The following is a 23,680-nucleotide window of genomic DNA, read 5'->3' on the forward strand; positions in this document are numbered from 1 at the left end:
CTGATGCATGAGGGGTTTCGTCAATGAACATCAATGGAAAGAGCAACAAAAGCTCCCATTTGCAAATCGTGTGGTTTCAAGGTCTGCGAGCCTGCTTACTGCAAGTTCCCTTTCAGTAGTGCAAAGGAATAATTAAAACAAAAGCCATAAAGGATGGAGATGAAGGCCAGGGGCATCTCCAAAGAGAAAACGATGGGGCGGAGGAGCTTTCCTCCAACACCAACGCTCCCAGTTCACCAGGAAGCTCCGCGCCCAAACCCGCTCCGCCAAATTGTTCACCTCGCGCCATTTCCACCTCTTCCTGGCAGGAGGTTGTGCAGCGTGACCCCGTGGGGGTGTCCCCGAGGGTGGGGACCCCATGGGAGCACCCACGGCACAGCACCCCCTCTCCCAACCCCCCTGGGGAGGCTCAGCGCCACGAGCAGCCCGGCCAGGGCGTTTCGGGAAGGCGAAGGCTATGATTTTGTGCTATTCATAGCTTAACCACCGGCTCCCCTCCCGCCGGGGAAGGCTGGCGGAGCAAATGGGACGGGATCCATTGACACGGGGCCGCTTTGCCCAGCTGGGATGCTGCAAATCACACCTCCTGCAAGCCAGGCAGCACCTTTCGCACGCCAAGCGGCACGTTGTGCACACCAGCACCCACCATCTCACGCGTCCTTGCACGCTCAGGGGTTTTGCATGCGGTGGCACGTGTGGAGCTCGCTCTCCCGGGCTTTCTCCTTCCCCCCCACCCTGCTTTCTTAAATAAAGCAAAATCAAGCAAATCCCAGGAGCGTGTTTGTTCACAACAGAGACCTGCCGGTTATTTTTAGGCTCCGTGTCATTCGTACAAAGACACAATCACTTCCTGCCTTCCAGGAAGGAAATGTCCCACCGCCGCTGCCTGCTCCCTCCCCAGGCAATGCCTGCGCGCTCCCAGCACCGCCACCCCAAAACTTGCTGCTCCCCTCATCCAGGGTGGGGGGTTAACCGCCAGGACACAGCTTGGGATGTCATGAGCACCACGGTCCAGAGCTCTCCGGGGAAAAGAGGTGGTGTTCACCCCCGCTCCAGTGCTAAGAGGAGTGATGCACCGGGGAAAGGGTGGAGGAAACGGTCCGGAAAAGTCCGGCAGCCATAGGAAACGCAGCCTGGACGCGTTTTCTGGACGCTTTCAGCCCTGGCAGCTACAAATGCTGAGCGGGAGCTCAGCAAGAGCAAGCAGCCTGTCCTCCTAGGGTGTTCTCTGCATCCCAGCTCTGCCTGAGTGACCCCATCCTACACAGGGACAGGAGCCCACCGAGTGTCCCATGCACGTATATGCCATCACTGAGTGATCCCAGATTCCCTGCACCTCCTGTGCTCCCCAAATGGGAGGCTGCAGAGCCAAACTCCAGCCTGGGATGCTCCCCAAGCAGGGAAGGGACTCTGGCTCCATCCATTCCTCTTCCTACTCCATCTTCAGCCTCCAGCAGGGAGCCAGCCTGCAGCTCCCCAGGCAGCTTTTGGGGGTGTAAGGGAAGCAGATAAGAGATGCAAACTCCAAAATTCACGTTGGGGCTCTCTGGCCACAGTGGGCATGGCCGGAACCGGCAGCCAGCCACACCGGGCTCGGCTCCTGGGCAGCAAGAGGGAGGGGAAAAGCCCCTTTTAAATAGGAAAAGGGGCTACAAAAGCACGAGAGCTGCGAGGACACAGCGAGGCGGATGCAAGGCCCCAAAACTACTTAATCCATCTATTTCCTAGAGGTTTGAAGCAGAGCATTGGCTGCAGCTAAACCCTCCTCACCGGGGCTTGGCCACCTCATGCCCGCGCTGCGGGGCTTGCGCTCCCCGGGCAAAATAAAGCTTCCTCCCATCGCCTCCCCGCCGCCCATCCCCTTCTCCACGCACCCGGCTGGGATCTGAAACCCTCCCCACCCCGGGGAGGGGGCGAGCGAGGGAGCTGGCCCCGGAGGGAGACAAGGGCTGGTCCGGACGGAGCAGGATGCTCGGTCCCGGGGCGGGGGGGGACGGCCGGCTCCGGGGCGGAAGTCGGGGGGATGCTCGGTCCCGGGACGGGGGGATGCGGTACCTGGCGGCGGCTCCGGGCTCAGCTCCCGCGCCGGGCTGGCCGCACCGTCGGGCGCCCCATGGGTGCGGCGGGAGCGGAGCCCCGCGGCCGCCCCGACCGCCGGAGCCTCGGCGGGGGAAAGAGGAGGAGGAGAAGGAGGAGGAGGTGGAGGAAGAGGAACCAGAGGAGGGGCAGCGCTGCCGCTCGGCCCCACGCCGCGCCCTCCGGCGCCGAGCACCGCCCCCCGCCCCGGGACACCCCCCGGCTGCCCCAAAACCTTGCGTCGCAGGGACCCCCAATCGGGCATAGCACCGGTCCCTTCAAGGACCCCTTGGCATGCAGCATCCATCTCCCCAGAGACCTCCTGGCAATGCAGCATCCCCCAACCACAGCACCCATCCTGCTGGGGATCCCCCCACCAGCACACAGCATCCCCCAACCACAGCACCCATCCCCTTGGGACCACCCCCCCAGCACATAGCATCCCCCAACCACAGCACCCATCCCCTTGGAACCGCCCCCCCCAGCACACGGCACCCCCTAACCATAGCACCCATCCCACTGGGGATCCCGCCCCAAGCACCCAGCATCCCTCAAACACAGCACCCAGCATCCCCTTGGAACCACCTCCCCCAGCACATGTCACCCCCCAACCATAGCACACATCCCCTTGGGACCCCCATGCAGCATCCCCCAGCCACACCAATCCTTCATGTTGGATCTAGTGTGAAAAAGCCTGCAGGGACCCCCTGCTTTATCATGCTAAGGGGGATTGCACCCCAAAACTCACTCTCCCCCACACCGTTGGCCAGGCGTGTCCCAGGGCTCTTAACCACATGTGGGGTGGGAAGCATCTGCCCTAAGCTGGATCCATTGCATCCCTTTCCCAAACCCAAACACAGCTGGTTACAACAGCCTGGTCTAAGAGCAAACCACCTGCAGAGCTTCCACACTTGGTCTTCCCACCTTGCAGGAGAGGGTGTAGACCTGGAGGCGTCCTCTGAAACACCAGGGGGGCTCCAGGCCCCCCACTCTCAGAGCAATCCCTCCTTGCATGGACCACTCAAAATGCGCCGGGGCACAGTGGTGGGTTCCTGGGATGGTTCTACCTCTACGAGCAGGGTCAGCATCAAGGTCTGCTCATCTTCTCACAAAACATTAGGGATTGGAAGGGACCTCAAAGCTCATCCAGTGCAATCCCCCCATGGAGCAGGAACACCCAGATGAGGTTACACAGGAAGGTGTCCAGGCAGGTTGGAATGTCTGCACAGAAGGAGACTCCACAACCCCCTGGGCAGCCTGGGCCAGTGTTCTGTAAAGCCATGAGATGACTTCAGGCTTCCCTCATCACCAACATCGCTGCAGAAAGATGCTTTTTCAGCTAATCCATGAAAACTCAACCCCCCAGCTCCTAGCTGGATTATCTCCTGCTTTCACCCATTTCATTTGGGTCAGCTCTGGAGGGTCCCATCTAGGAGGATCCCAACACTACAGCCTTGCTCACACCCAGCCCCATCCACGGCCGCTGTGGGAAGCACCGCCAAATCAATGTTTATAGGACACCGACAGGCAGAAAGAAAAAACAAAAGTAGATAAAAACCGGGGATTAACACGTTACATTCACCGGCACTGGGAAAGAGGGCCAGGAATGTAAACGGAGCTCGGAGGCAGTCCGAAAATGGTCACGGCTGGGAAGCGGGGCTGGAAAGTTTGTTAGTCAGATCCTAGACACAAGCCAGGCTCCCAGGCTTTGGCTTGGCCAAAATACGCTCAGCTCTGCCTGATTTCACACCCCAACGCCGTGTGGCAGCGCCCAGCGCAGCCACAGGCACCACCAGCAGCTGCTCCAGCCTACAACCCCAATAAGTGCTATACATCCAACCAAAGTTTCATTGACTCTGCTGCATACAAAATTAACCCCATTAAGTTCATTTGCACCTCCTTACCAATTAAGAACTTCAGCCCTAGACTGTTGTGGTGGGGCTTTTTTTTTTAATTCTCCATTTTTAGCTCCCAAATCAGCACCTAGAAGCTCCCCCTGCCCTAAGGAGCACACCAACAGCCAAGCAACACGGCTTTCCTCCAGATTCTGGGGGGCGTGAGGGTCCTCCCCAAACCCAGGCACCCTCCTCACAGCTTTCCTGGCTTCACCCAAGCGGTTTGGGAATGTGGCGAACCACTGCGGTATTTCACACGCGGGGTCCGCAGCCCAAAGCGATGCGCTGTTTTGGGGAGAGGGTTATAGAACCAGAGGGGGTTGCCAATAGTTCGCTGAGGCACACAGGAAAATAAATGGGAGCCCCCCGAGCAGGTGCATAGAAAAAGGCTGACTTTGCTGGTAATTGGTTTAAAACTTAAATATATAAAGGCGCTATCAAAGGAACAACAGTCCTGGATCAGGACAACAGACCTGCATTGAGCCTGGGCTGTATCCCTCCAGGAGCAGCAGCAGATGAGGCAGCCAAAAGAGAGGGACAAGCTAGGCTGGGCTTAAAAGTGCTCCTGGGTGTGGGGGGAGCCCAGGTGAGGCTGCTCAGGGCTGTTAAGGTCCATCAGGGCTCTTAAGTCTGAGCTAATGAGCAAGATCTGATGTGGCTTTGCTGCAGGTTTGTAGCCCCCCCCGCCCCCAGCAGCCAAACCCCAGTTTACACAACGGCTTTAGCAGCACATCTGGCATTTCGGAACCTTGCCCGGTGCCCACAAGGCAGGGCTGAGGTCCAGCCCTTCTGGGGGCAGCTGGGAGGGGTCACTGGGGGGCTCCCCCCGGGCTGGTGCAAACACGTGTTTAGCAGCAATGGGAGAAATTGCTGGGGATTTACAATTCAAGCTTGGCTTAACTTCAGCGGTCTGTTTGGAGTCTGGCTTAGACATGTCCCAAGCAGGACCTTTTTGGCATCTCTGTAGTTTGATGCCCGGGTCTATACAGGTTTTTGCACCCAGTGGTGCAGGATTAATGACCATTTTGCAGCAATTCTGTGTGTGGGAGACCTTTCTAGAGTAAAATCAAGAGTTTTTCTGTACAGGAACTTTTTGCAATCAGGTTCCCCCGTTAACTCTCAGCTGTCGGTTCCGGGTTTAACCCTCCTCTGCTCTTCGTAACTGTGAGTTCTGGCTGGCAAGAGGCAGGGGCTCGCTCCAGATTTACTGTCCTTGGCCTGGAGCTGCTGCTTTTCCAAACTGGAAATTTGGAAAGCAACTCAACTAAAGAATTTGGGAGGGAAGAAAAACATAAAGGAAGGAGGGTTGCGGCGTTTGCTCTGAAGGGAAGACAGAACCCCCCCCGCTCCACACCCCAAATCGCGGTCAGAAGAAACCTCCAGCACTTTAATTTAATAGAACCAAGATCTTTATTGATCTCACTGTAACAGCAACCACTGGCGAGAGCTTTTCTCCTCCCAAACACCTGCTTGAATAGACGGTAAAAACCCAACTCTAGACCCTGCCTAGCAGAGGAGCTGCCCCGGCAAGGCCAGGCGCTGTCTCCCTGCTCTTCAGCCCCAAGCCCAGTATAAAAGAGAACCGGGAGAAAGTCGCTGGGTTGGGGAACAGAGACAAAAGGAGGTCGGGAAAAGGGGTATTTGGAAAGAAACAGTGTTTTCCCTCTGGCTCCTGTCTATAAGTTGTCCTTGGATGTTTTCTTTTTGGCTTGGAGAGCAGGTTTCCCAAGACGAGCGGCTGTGCCGAAGGCGCCGGGTCCCTGCATCCGCCGTGGCCAACCCCTGCCCCTGCCGCTCCCTCCGTCCGAGGACCTAACAGACCTCCTAGGATCTTTGCTTTACGGAAAAATATATTTATTTATATATAATATATATATTTGTGTGTGTCTTATCACCACCCACCCACACGCGTATACATATTTCTACTTGCACTCACTCACTCGTGCGCCTACAGCGGTCGGCTACACGTTCACATCACGGCCCACCGAGCGCTACCCACGCAAGGGAAAGGATGGGAGAGGCATCCCAGCATCCCATTCCCTCTTCTTTTATTCTTTCCCCCCCCAAAATGAGCAGCAGCCACCCCCTGGCGAGAAAAGCAGCTGGAAGATGGGAGCTCACAACCAGCTGCCGCACCGAGCCGCACCAAACACGCCTAGAGAAATAAATTACCGGACAGAAAGTGCACATAACCTGCAGCAGGGATGCTGGTGCGGGACGTACCCGTCCCCGGGGTTGGGTACCGGCATGGGGTGAGCCCGGTGAGGGGGGGAGGATGGATGGAGCAGGCACTCAGGTGGGGGCTGATAAAATGGCACTTGAGAAGGTTACAAAGCTGTTGACGGCTTCCAACGGGCAATAAAAACATTATAGGGGGTGCTGGCGGGCTCGGGGGGGCACAGCACTGCTGTGGTGTCCCCTGCCACGCGCGCCCTCAACCCAACGCTGCTCTTCAAGGCGAGGGTCGCACCGAGAGAGGAGAAAAGACTAATCCCAACCCTGGGGGGCACGGGCAGGATGGGCACGGTGTGCCAGGCGGGCATCCCCCCAGCTGCAGCATCACATCCCTGCGGCGCCTCACCAGCGAGCCCCCGCGTCCCCCCCCGGGCACCCAGTTATTCCTGAGACATCCGATGGCGCCGAGAGATTTTGCTCCTGTATTATTCACATTTTAAAGGGGGAGATAAAAAAATAAAGCACTTTCCCAGACGCGCTCGTCCCCAGCCTGAAAAAATGAAGCGTTGCCGGTAACGTGCCCCTTTTTAGTACCGAAAAAATAAAAGCAAGGGGGGTGTTTTGTAACATAGGGCTACGTCGTTCTGAGTCCCGGCTTGGTGGGTTGGAGACGTAGCGTCCGGTCAAAGGGCCGAGATGGAAGAAATCCGGGTAGGAGAGAGACACGGGCACCCGGAGCACCAAAGGGAAGGGGCTGCCAGCGTTGTCCTCCACCGAATGCCAGCAGGTCCCAAGGCAACCAAAAAATAACCCACCTTGGGGTGCAAGCTGGCACTCGGTTTTAGGAGCAACGCTTTCCCCCTCCTCCCAAGAGGCTGCCCAAATTTTCCAGGAGAAGGGACAAACGGGGTGACGTAGCTCCAGGCCACCAAGCTGCCGGGGATGGGAGGTTTGGGGTAATGAGAGGGGTTTTTTTTGGGGGGGCGAGTTGCCCCGCGAGGCAGTAGAAGAAGCAAAGGGATGTTTTAAAAAGGCAGCGCGGTGGAGGTCAGGCTGCCGGCGGGCGGAGGAGGGCTGGATCCGGGCGGGATGCTCCGTCCAGCACACAGCGGCAGCGGTCACCCGCAAAGGGGGAGAAGCCAGAGCCGCGCTCCTCAAAAAGAGGGGGTGGAGGTGTGTGGGGAGGGGGGACGCCGGCGGGGACCGCTGCCGCCCCCGCCTCGCCGGGACGGATCCTGCTAAGCCGAACGGGGTGTGCACAGGTCTGGGGAGTTGCTGCCGCTCCATGGTTCCCGCTCAGATATCCATCTCGAACTGAGCATCGTCCCCTGGCGAGAGGCAAGGGGACAGGCGTTAGGGGGGTCATCCCCCCCGCCCCAAGTACCTCCCCAAGCCCCACCCCGGGGGTACCTTACCCATGGATGATGGCTTCCCCTCTTGGTGGTTCAGGCTGTTGGCATCTGCTTTGGGCTCCTCGGCGGCCGAGCCGGGGCTGGTGACGCCGGGAATATTGGGGAGGTGACAAGGCGGGGTCTGGGCCATGGGGGAGTTGCGACGGTCCAGCAGGAACTTGCGGTCATAGATGATCCGGGTGCCTGGAGGAGGGTGGGGGGCGAGAGGAGGAATTGGGGGGGATCCAGCCCGGCGGAGCGTGTTTGCAGAAGGCGTCTCCCGGTGGGATCGGTGCCCCGGCCACGGAACCCGGTCCGCCAAGGACCAGCGCGGGGGGCAAGGGGGGTGCGCGCTGCTGCCGCGCTTATCTCGGCACAGCGGGCGATAACTCGGCGCTGGATAAACACCCCCCCGGGCGCTCGGCGAACTCACGGCCGGGCTGGGAACGCATAACCCGGGGACACCGGCGGAGGCAGCTCCCCGAAATGTCGCCCGTGTCGCTCTCCTCTGCCTGGGGATGCTCCGACCTCGGGATGACACAGCGGGGGGTCGAGAACCCCGTGCCCTCCTCCCACCTGCCCCCGCCGGGACCCTCCGCACCCCCCGTTATACCCCGGAAAAAAACTACACCCCGCTCAAAGCGCTTGCCCTAAGGCTCTATATACGCGATAAGCGCGCGATAGGCGCGATAGGCGGTGTTCGGAGCGGCAAGCGGGCGGGCGGGCGGGCGGCAGGAGCGGCTCCCCCGGCGCGGCCCCGCAGGCCCCGGTGTGTGTGCGTTCGTGTGTCCCGGCGCCTTTACCTCCCGGGGTGGTGGAGAAGAGGGTGCCGCCGGGGGTGGTGCAGTAATCCGGGGGGAGCTGCGCAGGGTCGCTGAGGGCCACGGTGCGGGTGGGGATGGCCCGGCTCTGGCTGGGCTGGCGGCCGCCGGCGGACGACATGGCCCCGCGCTATTGTCCCCGCGGAGGCGGCGCGGAGCGGGCACCGCCCCCCCCGGACCCGCCACCTCCCACCGCCCCCCCCGCGCAACCGCTCGCCGCCAGCAGGGGGCAGGCGCGGGGGCGGGCAGCGCTGCTCGCGCCTTCCCACGTGGTCTAGCGGTGAGGATTCCTGGCTTTCACCCAGGCGGCCCGGGTTCGACTCCCGGCGTGGGAAGAGTGTTTTTGGGAAGGGGTGGAGGGGGCCGGGGGGGCCTCGTGTTCAGGGCTGCTCAGCCTGGAGGAGAGAAGGCTCCGGGGAGACCTTATTGCCACCTTTCAGTACTTAAAAGGGGACAATAAGAAAGACAGGGACAGACTTATCAGGGCATGTGACACAGGACAAGGGGTGATGGTTTTAAACAAAAGGAGGGGACATTCAGGCAGGACACTAGGAAGATATTTTTTACGATAAGGGTGGTGAGAGCCTGGCCCAGGTTGGCCAGAGAGGTGGTGGATGAACCATCCCTGGAGACATCCCAGGCCAGGCTGGACGGGGCTCTGAGCAACCTGAGCTGGTGCAGATGTCCCTGCTCATGGCAGGGGGGGCACTGGGGGAGCTGGGAAGGGCCCTTCAACCCAAACTGTGCTATGGTTCTATGATTCTGCAAAAACATTTTGGCTGACCCAAGCTGATCAAAGTCCCCAGGAAGGGGGAGAAGCTGATCAAAGTCCCCAGGAAAGGGGAAGTATCCCCACATCCCAAATATACCAAGCCAAAAAGCTGGGAATCCCACACCCCATGCTGTCACCAGAAAGGGGAGGCATCCCCATATCACAAATACATGAGCTCAGAAAGTTGGGAATGCTGCGTCCACATCAGCCCAAGATCACCAGGAAAAAGAATGCACCCCCGTATCCCAAACATAGCAGCCTGGAGGTTTGGGAATCCCAGAGCGTGAGAGCCATGCCAGCCCCAGCACAGCCTCCCTCCCTCCCCTGGGAATGCTGATCCCGATGGTTATTTTTAGCGTCCCTCTCCCGAGAGGCCGGAGCGGCCGGTTCTCCCCGCAGCCGTGGATCCCCTCGGCCACAGCACGGCCCCGCTGGGGCCGGTTGCCCGCATGCAGAAGAGGATGGGCGAGGCGGTGGCCCGGGTGGCCAGGAAGGTGAACGACACGGTGGAGAACAAAGCGGACTCCCTGGGTAAGCCAAGCGCTCCGGCTCGGCTCCCGCTCGGGGCCTGGACGAGGATCGGGTGTCTGGAAGCCGGGCTCTATTTTTTGCTGCCACGGTCTAAGAAAAAGCAGCTGTCAGCCCCTCCCTGGGTGCTGTGCCCAGGGCTCCCGCACCCCCAGGGAAAGGAAAGGCTCCCCAAAGGGCGCTCAGCCCCTCTAAAGCGTGAGTGGGTTCCCAGCGATGGCACATAAACCCCCCGGAGACCTGCCTCAGGGATAAAGTCTCTCCCTGCATCGCCTGGTCAGGTTTGTGGGTTTTCTGCAGTTTCCCTGTTTCTAGCTAATATCAGAGATCATCAAAAGAGGGAGATGAAAGCTGCTCATTTTTATTCATGCTGGATTCCCAGCTCTGGGGTATAAACCAGCATATGCTGAGAGCCAGAGCTTCATTGCTCAGCCTCTCAATATTCTCCTGAGCTAGATGACAAGTGGGGGAGGACTGAGCTTGTGGCTTTGGGGAGGGCGCAGAGCCTGCGCTGAGCATCACAGGGCCAGGATACAGCGTTTGCATCCCCTGGCGTGTCCCAGAAGGGGAAACAGACACAATTCAGAGCAAAACGAAAATGCCAGCGGGTTAAAAGCACAATCCGTTTTCCCCCTCCATCACCATGGGACATCCAACCAGGAGCGTGCCCGGGGAAAGCCCTGCTCCATCTCAATCAGCGGTGGAAGAAGTGTCTCTGGGATGCTTGACCTTCCCCAGGGGGCTGGGGCCATGGGAAGGGGAATTACTGGTGTTATTAGATGTGGACAGGCTGGCTGAGGATTTGCAGAAGGATGTTGCAGCGTGGAGGTCAATGCAATATGATTTGGGGTTGAATGCACCTTTAGCTTTGCTGATGGGAACAAGTGGTGCTTGTGGAGGTGATTGTAAAGATCCCTGCAATGGAGAGGAAGCAGCATCCAGGGGTGGCAGCACCCAAAGAGGCGGAAAACAAGATGGGAAGCATTGCTCCCTCCCAGCTCGGGTGCATTATAAGATGCGGGGCTCTCTCTGGGGGCAGATCTGGCCAACTGCAAGCTGATGACTTTCCCCGTGGGCATCTACAAAGCCATGAGAAGCGTCACCGAGGGGATCCACCGCATCTCCCTGGCCAACAACGAGCTCAAATCCCTCACCGGCCGCTTCATCAACACCTTCAGCCAGCTGAGAGGTAAGGGACAACCCCAGCCGCTTCCAGACCCCTGGCACCCATCAGAGACCCCCAGGCCGCTACAGAGGGGCCACAGCACTGGCATGTTCCCCCACCGCAGGCTTTGCTCCTCTGCAGACACACCATATTCCAAGCACCCCTGCGCCAGCCCATTTTTCTTTATACTTTGCAGGATGGAGCACTGGTTCTGCTCTCACCTACCCTCCCAAACTCATGACTTGTCCCCTCCAGCCATTTTCAACTGCTGCAGGACCCCTCGTCACCCTCCAGCTCCCTCCAAGGATGGGGCTGGTGATAAAAGAGGACAGAAAAAGCAGCCTGGGCACAACGGTGTATGGCAGACGGGGCACTTGAGGCTGCAGAAGGCATGCTGGGTTGTGCTGCTGGCTAATTAGCCCCCTCAACTTGCAACATCTGCAATAATTGCTCACCCTCTGCAGGAGATGGGGGCAGTTGCCAGCGCACAGCTGGTGCCATGGGGACATGGGGGCAGCTGCCAGCGCACAGCTGGTGCCATGGGGACACAGCCCCGTGGCACCCAGCAAAAGCTGATCACAGAATCCCAGACTGTCAGGGGTTGAAGGGACCTGGAAAGCTCATCCAGTGCAATCCCCCCATGGAGCAGGAACACCCAGATGAGGTTACACAGGAAGGTGTCCAGGCGGGTTGGAATGTCTGCACAGAAGGAGACTCCACAACCCCCCTGGGCAGCCTGGGCCAGGCTCTGCCACCCTCACCCCCAACAAGTTTTTTCTCATCTTTAAGTGGAACCTCTTGTGTTCCAGTTTGAACCCATTGCCCCTTGTCCTATCATTGGTTGTCACCGAGAAGAGCCTGGCTCCATCCTCCTGACACTCACCCTTTGTATCTTTATAAACATTAATGAGGTCGCCCCTCAGTGTCCTCTTGTCCAGCTCCAGAGCCCCAGCTCCCTCAGCCTTTCCTCACACGGGAGATGCTCCACTCCCTGCAGCATCTTGATGGCTGCGCTGGACTCTCTGCAGCAGTTCCCTGTCCTGCTGGAACTGAGGGGCCACAACTGGACACGATATTCCAGGTGTGGTCCCACCAGGGCAGAGCAGGGGGGCAGGAGAACCTCTCTCAACCTTGCATGGTCATGCAAGTGTCCAGAACCATGGTTTGGAACCCCGGGAACCACAGCAAGGTAAGCACTTTGCTTACCTGCAGCAGCGCCCCGGGGCTCTGGCAGCTTGTAAAAGCAAATATTTGGTTCATACCATGTACCACACGAATGGTGCCGTGGGGGGTGTCTGGGGATGCTCCCCCTGTTGTACTGGAGATTGGAAACACCCTCAGGCTGGAGAAAAGAAACGTGTCGAGCAAAGGAAATCAATTTTCATTTTCTAGACAGCACAGCGAGCCCTGGGGAAAAAGAAATAAATTAAAATAAAAATAACCCCTGAATAGGTCTTGTTTCCCAGCAAGGGTTTTGCTCCACCAGTGGACAAGTCACTCAGGTAATGAATGTGCAGAGGACTGGTACCCTGGGGCTGGGGACAGCCTTGCACCAGCCTGAATAAGGCCAGACCTAAGGCCGGACCTATAAATACCAGGTATTAGCAGGAGCAGGGCAGCTCGCATGGGTATTTATAGAGCAGAAAGCCCTGTGTCACTGGAGAAGGGCACTGGGAGGGCAGGATTTGGGGTGGCCTTCCCCACAACTCACGGACATACACAGGACTGCTGCTCCTGGCCCCACAGCGGGGAAAAAACATCCCAAAGGGTTAAACTCTGTGGAATAGATATTTTTTTGCATAAAAATACATTTCTTCCACTGCTCTGTTTATATCTCAAAGAGGTTGAGGCACGTGAAGAAAGAAAACTAGCTTTAAGCCAAGATGAATATCTATTGGGGGCATTGCTCTGGCTTCACAAAGAAGTATTGCTCATTCCTAGAGCTGCTGCTCATGAAACACTGCATGGGTTTCACTAGGAAAGCCCCAGGAAGCCCAAACATATTGCTCCTAAAAGCAGTATTCACAGCAGGCAAATTACAGCAGCAAACAGGGCAGGAAATCCATTGCTGGACCTGTCAGCCCATGGCACACAGGGGCTGTAAATTAAGCTGTGCGTTAATTACTTTTCGCCTCTTTTTCCCCACAAACGGCAGAGCTCAACCTGGCAGGCAACTACCTGCACCGCCTGCCCGAGGAGGTCACGTCCCTGCTGCACCTCCGGGCCATCGACCTCTCCCGCAACAGGTTTCGGCGCTTCCCCGAGCCCTTGGCCGCGGTGGCCACCCTGGAGACCATCGACCTGGAAGAGAATGAGATCACAGGTGAGAGGGACCTTTATTCCTGCGGAAGATGAGGATGAGCATCACCCCGGGGCGATGCTGATTCACATCCCCGAAGCCCTGCTCGTGGTCCACCATCCCCTGAGGATGCTGCCAGGGCACGAACCCACCCGAACATTTCCCAGAGCAAATAGGAGCCATGATAGTACAAAATCTCCTAAAAACACACAAAAAAGAGAAAGGAATAGTAAGAGCTGCTCGTCCCCCGACCCTGCAGTGGGAGGAAAATCGTTCATACACAACACTGAAGCCTTTGGAGTCCTCAAAAGCCGGGCAAAAGGGCCAGCTGTTGCATGTAGATAAAAGGGGATTTATTTAGGAAAGTTTTCAAAGAGCAAAGGCTGGAGCATCCCACACGCATCCCCGGGGAGGCGAATATCCAGTTTACTCAATATTGCTGTTTTATCTGGGACGCCTTCAGCTGGGAAAGCTGTTTGCTGCAACACAGGCTTTATTAGCAGAATCAGCTGCTCCCTGGCCACGCATGTAGAAACGCAAGATATTAAATACTGCTTCCATGACAGCCAGCAAAATACATTGTTTTCCTCACCTCTTTGCTTCTCTCCCACCCCTGGAGAGAGCTGGCTCACTCCCAGTTCCTTCCATCACTTCTTGAGCTTAATTGGGCATCTTCAATGAGATTCAGTGCAGATGCTGAGGTCTCCAGGCTTCACGTTCCCCACTCGTTTTGTGCAAGCAGGCTGCTGCAAGAGAAGGACACAGCTTTTTGTTGCATCTTCCCCTGCTTAAACGCAGGGAGGAATGGATGCATCAAGGCTTGCACCCAGCTGGATTAATCCTGGAGGAGAAAACCCATCAGCCAGGCTCCTTCAGCTGCTGTTATCAGGCTCGAGAAAATAACGACAGGGTAGAAATTAACAATGTCAAGCTAACACGTTTTAGGGACATATCTTAGTAATAAGCGTGACGCTATCTAGCTGCAGAAATAGGTAAGATTAGCCTATTTTATGCATTTTCTGGAAAGGGGAGAGGTAGGGATTAGAAAGGCAGAGCTGTTGCAGCCCAACAAAAGTCTGGGCAATTGCATCACTCTCAGGTACCTTCCCCAGCACCTCCGAGGCTCTTTCCCACAATAGTCTCCCAGGGACGGAGCATCCGCAGAGCCGCAGCAGCCCAAATCCTTCCCATCCCAGGAAAAACCCCTCATCCCCGGTTCCACCGCCCGGATTTCCCTCCAGCCTCTAAGGCTGAGCTTACCTGGGGCTGAGCAGCACAAGGACCGAGCTCCCTGTGCCAGTTATCTGTGCATGAGTTTGTATTTATATATACATATGCAATTTTACACCCTAATACAGTTCTATGTATCATTTATGGGCTTGTACTTACATATACACCCTTTTCTCCAACACTGGCCTAGCACAACAGGGTAAGGAGAGCCCATCAGCTTGAATTTAATCAGCACAAATGTTGGTGTTTTCTTAACAGCCAAGTAGGATTTGAGCCCTCCACACTCATTTCACCCCAGGAGAGAGTAGTTTTCATTGCCCTCCTTGCTCCTACGCACAACCCACCCACTGCAGTTGGCTCTTTTAGCAGCAGGAGCTCAAGAACAGCAGCTAACACATCCTTAGGAAAACTGTGGAGGCCTCTGGAAGTCCATCCAGACACTGTTCTCCAGCCAGCCCAGCCCTGGAAGGAGCTGTCCCAGCAGTATAGAAACTGCATTTCACTGCCTTTTATACTATGTGACTCAGGTTGCACCATTTAGCTCAATAACAAGCTGAGGACCCTGCTTTGGGTAAAAGACCATTGGGCAAGAGAAGGATGTTCTCCAGACCAGGGGTGGGAGATGGGGTTTGGGAAGAGCTGGGGCTTTCTCCAGCAGCATGAAAGTCGCGGATGGTTCAGTTTTCAGTGCTGCTGCAGCTATTTATTGATCCTGCTTGTCATCCTCTGCCCTCTCAGTGATGCTCATAGCAGGGCTCCAAACCACATTAAAAGCCCCTGCTGCAAGAGGGCTGAGTCACCTACTAAAACACGTTGAACTGGAGATGGTGGGTGATGTTTTCCCAGCTAAATAGAAAGAGGAGTAAAAGGCGGTTAATTAATGCCTGCCTGGAGTCCGCAGCCCCGACAGAGACATTTAGTGCCACAAACTGCCCTTTTCATCTCAACGAGCTCTTAACCCTGGAGCGTAATTATCTATATATTAACAACAGCGCCTTTAACTCCTTTTCTCCGCTAATTAGAGTGATATCAAATTAGCATTTTCATCTCCCAAGTCCATGGGGGGTTTTTGGTGCCTGAAGCTTCAATTTCTTTTTCCCTTATTCCGTAATTAATGGTTTAATGCAGAAGATGTTGAGACAGCAAGGGGAGATGCTGGATATCACTACCAAGGCTGGGCAGGGGAAACTGTGGCTAATTTTCTGTTCCTGAGCGTCAGACAGACACTCTTAAATTGGGATAAGGGCACGGAAAAGGCATCTTTGCTAACAGCTGCAGAGGAGGCAGCGAGCGGGTTTTTGCGGTGGCTTTGGAGGAGCCGGTGGTCACCGAAGGATGCGGATGATGCTGAAACGTGGCTGGGAAGTGGCTCCGTTGAGCTGGGTCCTTCCCCCTTCAATTTGCAGCCGTACGTGGCCACGAGACCTTGGGGCTGTTAATGTGCATTAACCGGCTCCTCAGATGCCGCGGCAGCCCTTTCATCCGAAGGAGCTGGGTTTGTCACCGACTCATTATCATATTCCCATCTGAGAAAATGACTGTTTGCTTCAATTATGAAAAAGCTTCTTTTCTTCCCGAACTGGTGAAGCCAGCATGAATAATTCAGGCTCGAACATGAGTGCCGTATCCTTTGGGGAGCTGGCAAGCGGTGCTTTGGGTTGCTTATAGAAGAGTGTTTGGCTTCCATGGCCATATAGCTATAGGCTGCACTGTGTGTCCTGCCTGTCGCTTCATGCTGCGGGTGAGTCACTGCTCCTTACCTTAAATTAAACCACAAAGCGGGGCTGTTCCCATCCCAGGCAAGGTTTGCTCCCTAAAATACTTCCGTCGGCTCCCTAAATTTAAGCAAAATGAGGGGTTGCCACTCTGCATAGCCTTAGAAGATCATTAAACAGGAAGATCTATCAAAAAAGGGAGAAAAAGATGCAAAGTTATACAGGAGGAGGAATGGCAGTGAACAAATCCCCTGTAAAGAAGAGGCATTAAGAAATCCATGTGAAGTTCAGCCTGATGAGAAATGCTGCTGAGAAACATGTATATTACAGAAAATAGCTCTGCTCTCTGGAGGAGAGAGGGGGGAAAAAAGCCATCGGGATGCCTGAGTCTTTTTCCAGCATAAAATAAGTTTTGTGGCTTAAAAATCATGTAATCGCCTACGCAGCTGGAATAACAACACCGCGATTCTGCTCCAAGTATTGGCAGAAGAAATCAGAGCTGGGGATACGGAAGGCTCTTGTCATTTTGGTGGCCAAATTAAAAAGGAATTGTTCTTGGTAAACTCAGGTAGGCGGGCTGTTTAAGCCCAAAATATTGCGATTGGTAATAAAAAGCTAAATCTATAATATTTTAATGATCTTAATGGTTGTGTTTTCATATCAGGCTTGTTCTTCCGCTCACAGTGGATTCACATTGGGAGCATCCATGAGATCTGTACCTCTTTTTTGATGTGAAAGGCTTTCCTTTTGAAACCTTTTCTAAAGGAAAACACCCAAATTCATGGAAACTGCAAAAGAATAGGGTGTCCAGAGCCGGCGCTGCAGCCTGCCCAGTAAGGGCCAAGAGCACGTGCTCTCCCGTTAGCCTGGTGAGGGCTCCTGGGCATTGCAACACTGGGAATAAAATAAGGGAATAAGTCTTTGAACAGCAGCTTAGCAACCTAACAGTGTTTCTTTTGAGACTGGGAGAACTGGAGGGCACCGTCCACGTTTAATATCATGCCGTTTACACCTTGTCAAGACATTGGAATAGGCGTGTAATTTAATAATATTTGATGGTGCATCCGGTTTGATAAAAGCAGGAGTGGGGTTTGTTCTGGGCCGCCCATCTTACCGTAGCTTTTCCCACCCCGAACCCCGCAGCGGGTGCTCACCTGGGTGCTCTCTTTTGCAGAGGTGCCGGTGGACAAGTTGGCCTCCATGACAGCTCTGCGGAGCCTCAACCTGCGGGCAAACCCCGTCGGCCCCGACGTGCGGCTCCTCGTCCGGCCCCTTGTCCCCTTCGACCTGCTGCTGTCACCGGAGGAGCACGTCCCCAAAGCCTGAGAGGCTCTTGGGGTGCCCGAGAGGAGCTGGGTGAGCTCTCCCCAGGGGCGAGAGTGGTTTGGCTTAGGGCAGTCCCTGCTATGCCGCTGTTTCTGTCCCAAACCCACAGCAAGGCAGCCAGTCCCTCTTTCTTTCCGTAATAGAAAGCGAGCAGAAGGGACGGCACAGCCGGGGAATCTCCTGCTTTGTGTTTTGTCAAGCGCTTGGGGAGCAAGCGGAGCCAGGGGGCAGTTGGGGTGAAATTGGGGCAGCTGGATACTCAGCTGCATCCATCCTGCCCGGCCAGGGCTGGGGAGCATCTGCTGCCCTGGTCCAGGGCTGGAACAGGGTGGGACATCCTTGTGGCTGTGAGCGTTCCCCCTGGGATTGCTGATATGGCAATGTGCCCAATGCCTGATTAAATGTTTTCCTGTATCTACTAAATGTAAGAGTTATCGGTTGTCTTCTCCTTAAAGAATGCTTTTTCACCACGGAAATCAAAGCAACACAGCACCGGGGGGTCCCTGCACGCTGCTCAGCACCATGGGTGTCCCCAGAGCAGTGTGCCCACCTCCTGGGTGCTGTGGGTCTTCCAGACGTGCTGCTTTCTCTCCCAGAAATGGGCTGTGGGACTCAGGATGTGGCCCCTCGGTGGCACCGCCAGCACGCTGGTGTCCTGGGAGAAATCGCAGCTGTTCTCTCACAGTTCCCTGTTTAAACATCTCCTGTGTTTGCTCCTTCACATTTTTGAGGGACAAATGCTTCCAAACGGTGTGGGCTGGCTGGGGGCAGCCACGAACGGTTAATCTTGGAAATATTTGACTTCTAGCCTTGCCAAAGCCAAACTTTGGGAGCAGAGCATGGTAAGAGGGAGATCGCTGGTGTCGGCAATGGAGGAGGAGCTGGACTCAGACCCGAAGGGCCGTGCTGCTTTTCCCCATCTAGTGGGTGATTTATACGGGGTGGAAGATGAGAGACCCTCCCAGTCATGCCGAGGCTCCCAGTGTGTTTTCCCCCCAGGGATAGGCAGGAGCACTACTGGGGACACTGGCCATCAGCTGGAAAGGAGAGAGTCACCAAGTCGTCCGCATGGGGACCTGGGGGAGAGGGGACGGGGAGCTGCCCCTCCCCAGGAGCAAACCTGCTGCGGCTTTCCCTCGCCTCCCGCGGACCGTCCCCCCCTCGCTGCCTGGGCCCGGGGGGTGCGTGGGTACCCCGGTCTCCATGGCGATGGGAGGCTGTCCCCCCGCCGCCCCCCCTTCTCTGCCGCAGCCGGCGAGCAGCCGCAACCGGCACGGCGGCACCGGCACCGGGGCTCGGGAACGGGCAGGGGCACCGCCGGAGGGACGGGGACAAACCCCTCCCGCCCCTTTCCCCGGCGGCAGCCCGCCCCCCGCCCGCATGTCGGCGATGCAGCCCCCGGAGCCGGGTCGGGCCGGCGGAGGTGAGTACCGACACCTCATTTAGCTTATTTTATCCCCAAAGTGTCCGTCTCCCCGCCCTAGACCCCTATTCCATCCGCCCAGCCTTTCCCCGCAGCCAGGCAGAGAGGGGGGTGGCCATCACGCCCCCCTCGGCTGTTCCCCCCTGTCCCCTTGTCACCGCACCCGAGATGCCAGCGCGGACACCTCCATCCACCCGGCACCCACCCGGGGGCTCGGCAGCCTCTTGTTTGCCTTTCCTCACCTCCCACCTCGTGATTCCTCAGCCATAGGACACCCGCCTCCCGCTAATGCTGCAAGACCTTGCAGCCCAAAGAGATAAAGTCCAGCCAAGTTTCAGGTTTAATATTGCAGATTTTGGGCAATCTTATTACAGTCTCTTGGCTTTGCTAACGAAGCCGGTTTGTGTGGGTGCACATGATGTCAACCAGCCAGAGCATCTTGCCCCAGCAGCCCTGATGCTTCCTCACCTTTCCCAGAGGCTCCTTCTCCCGTGCCGGGGCTGCAAACCCCCCAGCACCTTTCTGAACCGCTGGTTGAAACGTGTTGGCCAAATCCTGCACCCAGGGTGGGGGTACAGAGGCCAGGCAGGGCCTCCCCGTGTGCCGGAGCCTCGGAGAAGCCGGTGGTCCTGGTGGCCGGGGAAAGCATTTTGGCTGGCGAGCTGAGCACCGGCACGGGGATGGGGGGATGATCTGGCCGCCCACCATGCAGCAGCTTTGCAGTGGTTTCTCAGAGCCGGGCAGACCTGCAGGTGGTTAGGCTGAGTCTTAAAGCAAAAATGTGCTTTTTCTGCCTTAAAACTGCAGCCGCGGTTTGCCCAGGGTAAGTGCCGTCACTGCTGCGGGCAGCCGGCATCCTCCCGCATCCCTGCCTGCGTGAAGCCGGGGAAACCCGCGGGTGGTGCTGCACAGAGCTGCTCCCCCTGCGAAATCTGCAGCAACAAAATGCCATCCCCCCGGCTCCATAAGAAGCTCTCAGGGTCCCAGATAATGAACATAATTACATATAATTATTGCTTTATATGTAAGGAGAGGGTAAGGTCTCCTCTGCCCCAGCCCATCTTCCCCGGGTACTGTGGCTTAGCTGAGGAAAAGGGGATTTTAGGGGATGTCAGATTGCAAACCTCAAGTTGAAGGAGAAGCAGCAGCAGACGCGCGGAGCAGGGACACTCCCAGCTCACCGCGTCGGGGACCACACGGGCTGGAACCGGCTCCAACACGTCCAGAGCATCGCGGTGTCGGGACACGATTTCTCTTCCTCGCTTCATCCCTGAAACAATGTCCTAAGGGGAAGGAGATGTCTTCTGTCTGCTCCAATTCTTGCTTCCAAACGGGGGACGAAAAAACAGGAGCTGTTGTTAATCTTTCACGCTAAGGAAACAAGATTTAACTAATAAAACACAACTAGCAAATCTCAGCGTGCCGAAATCCAGCCGAGCCTGCTGCTTTACAACTTCCTGCAATTCTGGCAATGCCAGTTTTTATCTTTCTCTTGCATTTCTGTAAATTCCAAACTATTCTCCTTTTAGCTGCATGATTTAGGTATTCTATTAGGATAACTGGGCATTGGGGCATTAGTGTCCCCCTGTGAAACACTCTGGAAAGGTGGGGCAGCTTGCATTTTTGCTTCGCCACTAAAAACCTCTTTTTTCCTTAATCTTCTCTATAGACACCCTTAGGGCTACAAGAAGAAACTCGTCCAAAAGAAAAACACAGGATGTTTCTTATAAAATACTGATATCAGCAGAGCACAGACTTTTCTTGTCAGGATGCTGGGCCATCTCATTTGGATCCCGCTTTTGCCAAGAAAGGTTGGACCAGAGGGTCCTTGAGGTCTCTTCCAAGCTGGTCTTCTATGAATTCCTAATCAGAATAATGATATAAATTATTATAATATAAAACAATAATGTTATAAAATAATGATACAAAATAATGATATAAAATAATGATGATATAAAATAATGATATAGAATAATAATTCAGCCGAGGTGCTGCAGTAACGCAATGAGGAGGAGACTTGCTGGGGCACTGAGATGATCCCACGTCCCAGCCAGGTTGGGCACTGGTATAAATATGAAAACCCACCTCTGAGAACATGAAGAAACAATGGCAATAATTGCTTTATCCTCTCCCAGCTTCATTCTCCTGCCTTCCCATCCCCAGGCCCTCCCAATGGCAGCTGGCCCAACTCCACCATGAGCGAGAGCCACCTCCTGAAGGAGAACTACACCTTCTTCTCGGCGTACTACCAGCACTCCTCCCCTGTGGCCGCCGTCTTCATCCTGGCCTACACCTTCATCTTCCTCATGTGCATGATCGGCAACATCTTGGTGTGCTTCATCGTGGTGAAGAACCGCCAGATGCGGACGGTGACCAACATGTTCATCCTCAACCTGGCCATCAGCGACCTGCTGGTGGGCATCTTCTGCATGCCCACTACCTTGGTGGACAACCTCATCACGGGTGAGTGGGGACACAGAGCGGGAGAGAAAGCGGTGGGGAGCATCACCCACCTTCTGCCCCCCACCCACACAAGGCCACCCTGTGGGTGATCGTTTTGCTGAGGATGAGGAGGGCGGGTGGTGGCCACTCAACCACATGTGCTAAAAGGCATCACTTCATTTAGAGCTACTATTTTAGGGGGGGAAAACCTCCCTTTTTTTCCCAGGTTTTGGACAGTTTGGCAAACTAAGTATGACCTTAATGCCACGTTTACATATTTATTGAAAGTTCAGCCACGCTCCACCAAGCAACGCTACAAATACCTTCTTCTTCTTGCATCGATCTTCTCCCATGCTGGCTCAGCTCTGCCCGTTGACCTTTTCAAAGATAAGAGGCGATGCTGGCACAGTTGTAGTTCAGCCGCAGCGGTAGCCAGGGCGCAGGGCAGAGTCTGTATTTATTTATTGTGGGGTGCAATTTATTTATTAGCAATGCCTTAACACTGAGGTCAAGAAAGAAAACAAAAGCCCTTTGGATTGAGGATCCCAAGGTCTGTTCCCGTGATAACAGACACAGCCCTAGGGAAGGGGAGGAGAAGTGACAACCACCGTGCTCCTTGAGTTTCGAAGAAGAGTAATATGCATCTTTTTTTACCAATTTTTGAGGTTTTTCCTCCAAGCATCTGTGCTGCTGAGGCCTTCTCTGTATAAGGTAAAAATGCAGCATCACCTTTAGGAGCAGGATTTAGCAACTTCCCAGCTACAAGGTAGAAATGTGTGTCTGGGGGCTCAGAAACAGAGACTAAGGCGTGCCATTTTGGGGCTCAGGAGAATAAACTAAATGGTGCAGTTTTGGCCTCAGAAACAGAGACTAAGTCCTGTGTTTTGGGACTCAGAAACAGGGAGTAAATCTTGTGTCTGGGGGCTCAGAAACAAAGTCCTGAATTTTGGGGCTCAGAGAGTTAAGTCTGGCTGAGCCCACAGCCCCTACATCCTCCTTGGTGTCTCCTCACAGGGTGGCCATTTGACAACGCCATGTGCAAAATGAGCGGTTTGGTGCAGGGCATGTCTGTCTCTGCCTCTGTCTTCACGCTGGTGGCCATCGCCGTGGAGAGGTATGTTGGCGTGGGGAACATGGGGTTGGAGTGTCCACTCACCGTGTTCGGTTGCCCTGTGCAGTTTTCCATCATGGGAAACCTCCCAGGGGCATCATGAGCGTGACCCATCTCTCCAGAAGGACCACAAAGCTGTCCATGGGGCATCACAGCAAGGTGTCCTTCCCCACCTTGGGCTGCAAACAGCAATGCTAGAGAGATCCCAAAAGCAATATGTAAAGGGCAACCCACCTTACCTCCCACTTGCCACCTCTGGGTCCTGGTCGCCCTCCTGCCCCATGGAGATCCCACCAGGGGCCCAAAGCCACCACTGTCTGCCCTCTCGCAGGTTTCGCTGCATTGTCCACCCCTTCCGGCAGAAGCTGACGCTGAGGAAATCCCTGGTGACCATCTCTGTCATCTGGGTGCTGGCCCTGCTCATCATGTGCCCCGCTGCCATCACCCTGACTGTCACCAGGGAGGAGCACCACTTCATGGTGGACACCTACAACAATTCCTACCCCCTTTACTCCTGCTGGGAGGCCTGGCCTGAGGTGGGGATGAGGAGGATCTACACCACCGTCCTCTTCTCCCACATCTATGTGGCCCCGCTTGCCCTCATTGTTGTCATGTATGCCCGCATCGCCTTCAAGCTCTTCAAGTCGGCGGCACCTGACCGTAGCCAAGGGGAGCCGGAGGGGAGGAGAGTCTCCCGGAGGAAGGCCAAGGTCATCAACATGCTCATCATCGTCGCCCTCTTCTTCACCCTCTCCTGGCTGCCCCTCTGGACGCTGACGCTGCTGATGGACTATGGGTGGCTGAGCGAGGGCCAGCTCCACCTGGTCACCGCCTACGTCTTCCCCTTTGCCCACTGGCTGGCCTTCTTCAACAGCAGCGCCAACCCCATCATCTACGGCTACTTCAACGAGAACTTCCGACGGGGCTTCCAGGAGGCTTTCAGGGCCCCCTTCTGCTCACCCCACCGCCACCACGACCCCCGAAGCCACAGTTGCGGGATCCTCTTCGGTGCCCGCAACCGCGTCTTTGCCCAGGCGCAGCAGCCCAGCGACTCGCCTCCCGCTTCCGAATCGGGGCTGTTGGTGCCCCGCCGCACCGGGGTCCCCGCTTGGGACGGCTGAGTGGCCACTGGGACCGAGGGCTTGCGGGGTGGAGGGGACGGGGGATTCGGCGCGTCCGCGGGCTGTGAGTCACTGCAATAAAGATGCGCTCCATGGTATCGTGACCGTGCTATCGCGACAGTGCTGCCCGCGCCACGCCGCCGCGAGCCCTCCCGCCACGCCGTACGGCGTGGCGGGAGGGCTCGCGGCG

The 23,680-nt window shown here is 56.0% G+C and overlaps 3 protein-coding genes across 3 annotated transcripts; 2 read left to right on the forward strand and 1 right to left on the reverse strand.

The window, feature by feature from the left end:
- Positions 1 to 6,577: 6,577 nt before the first annotated feature.
- On the reverse strand, positions 6,578 to 8,486 carry EIF4EBP2 (eukaryotic translation initiation factor 4E binding protein 2). The gene is made up of 3 exons (XM_080348200.1): positions 8,341 to 8,486; positions 7,562 to 7,741; positions 6,578 to 7,474 (listed from the first exon to the last, which is right to left on the reverse strand). The coding sequence occupies exons 1-3, from the start codon at positions 8,477 to 8,479 to the stop codon at positions 7,443 to 7,445; spliced, it is 351 nt and encodes a 116-aa protein (XP_080204326.1). The 5' UTR covers positions 8,480 to 8,486; the 3' UTR covers positions 6,578 to 7,442.
- Positions 8,487 to 9,579: 1,093 nt separating this feature from the next.
- Positions 9,580 to 17,393, forward strand: LRRC20 (leucine rich repeat containing 20; the record flags this gene model as incomplete). Its single annotated transcript, XM_080348285.1, has 4 exons — positions 9,580 to 9,661; positions 10,698 to 10,847; positions 12,979 to 13,146; positions 17,242 to 17,393. 4 exons carry the CDS (start codon positions 9,580 to 9,582, stop codon positions 17,391 to 17,393), a joined length of 552 nt encoding a protein of 183 aa, XP_080204411.1.
- Positions 17,394 to 18,773: 1,380 nt separating this feature from the next.
- NPFFR1 (neuropeptide FF receptor 1) lies at positions 18,774 to 23,490 on the forward strand (the record flags this gene model as incomplete). The annotated part of the gene is made up of 4 exons (XM_080348107.1): positions 18,774 to 18,816; positions 20,980 to 21,279; positions 22,273 to 22,372; positions 22,701 to 23,490. The coding sequence occupies 4 exons, from the start codon at positions 18,774 to 18,776 to the stop codon at positions 23,488 to 23,490; spliced, it is 1,233 nt and encodes a 410-aa protein (XP_080204233.1).
- Between the last annotated feature and the right edge of the window lie 190 nt (positions 23,491 to 23,680).

Source organism: Nesoenas mayeri (genome assembly GCF_963082525.1).
Source record: "Nesoenas mayeri genome assembly, chromosome: 7".
NCBI lineage: Eukaryota > Metazoa > Chordata > Aves > Columbiformes > Columbidae > Nesoenas > Nesoenas mayeri.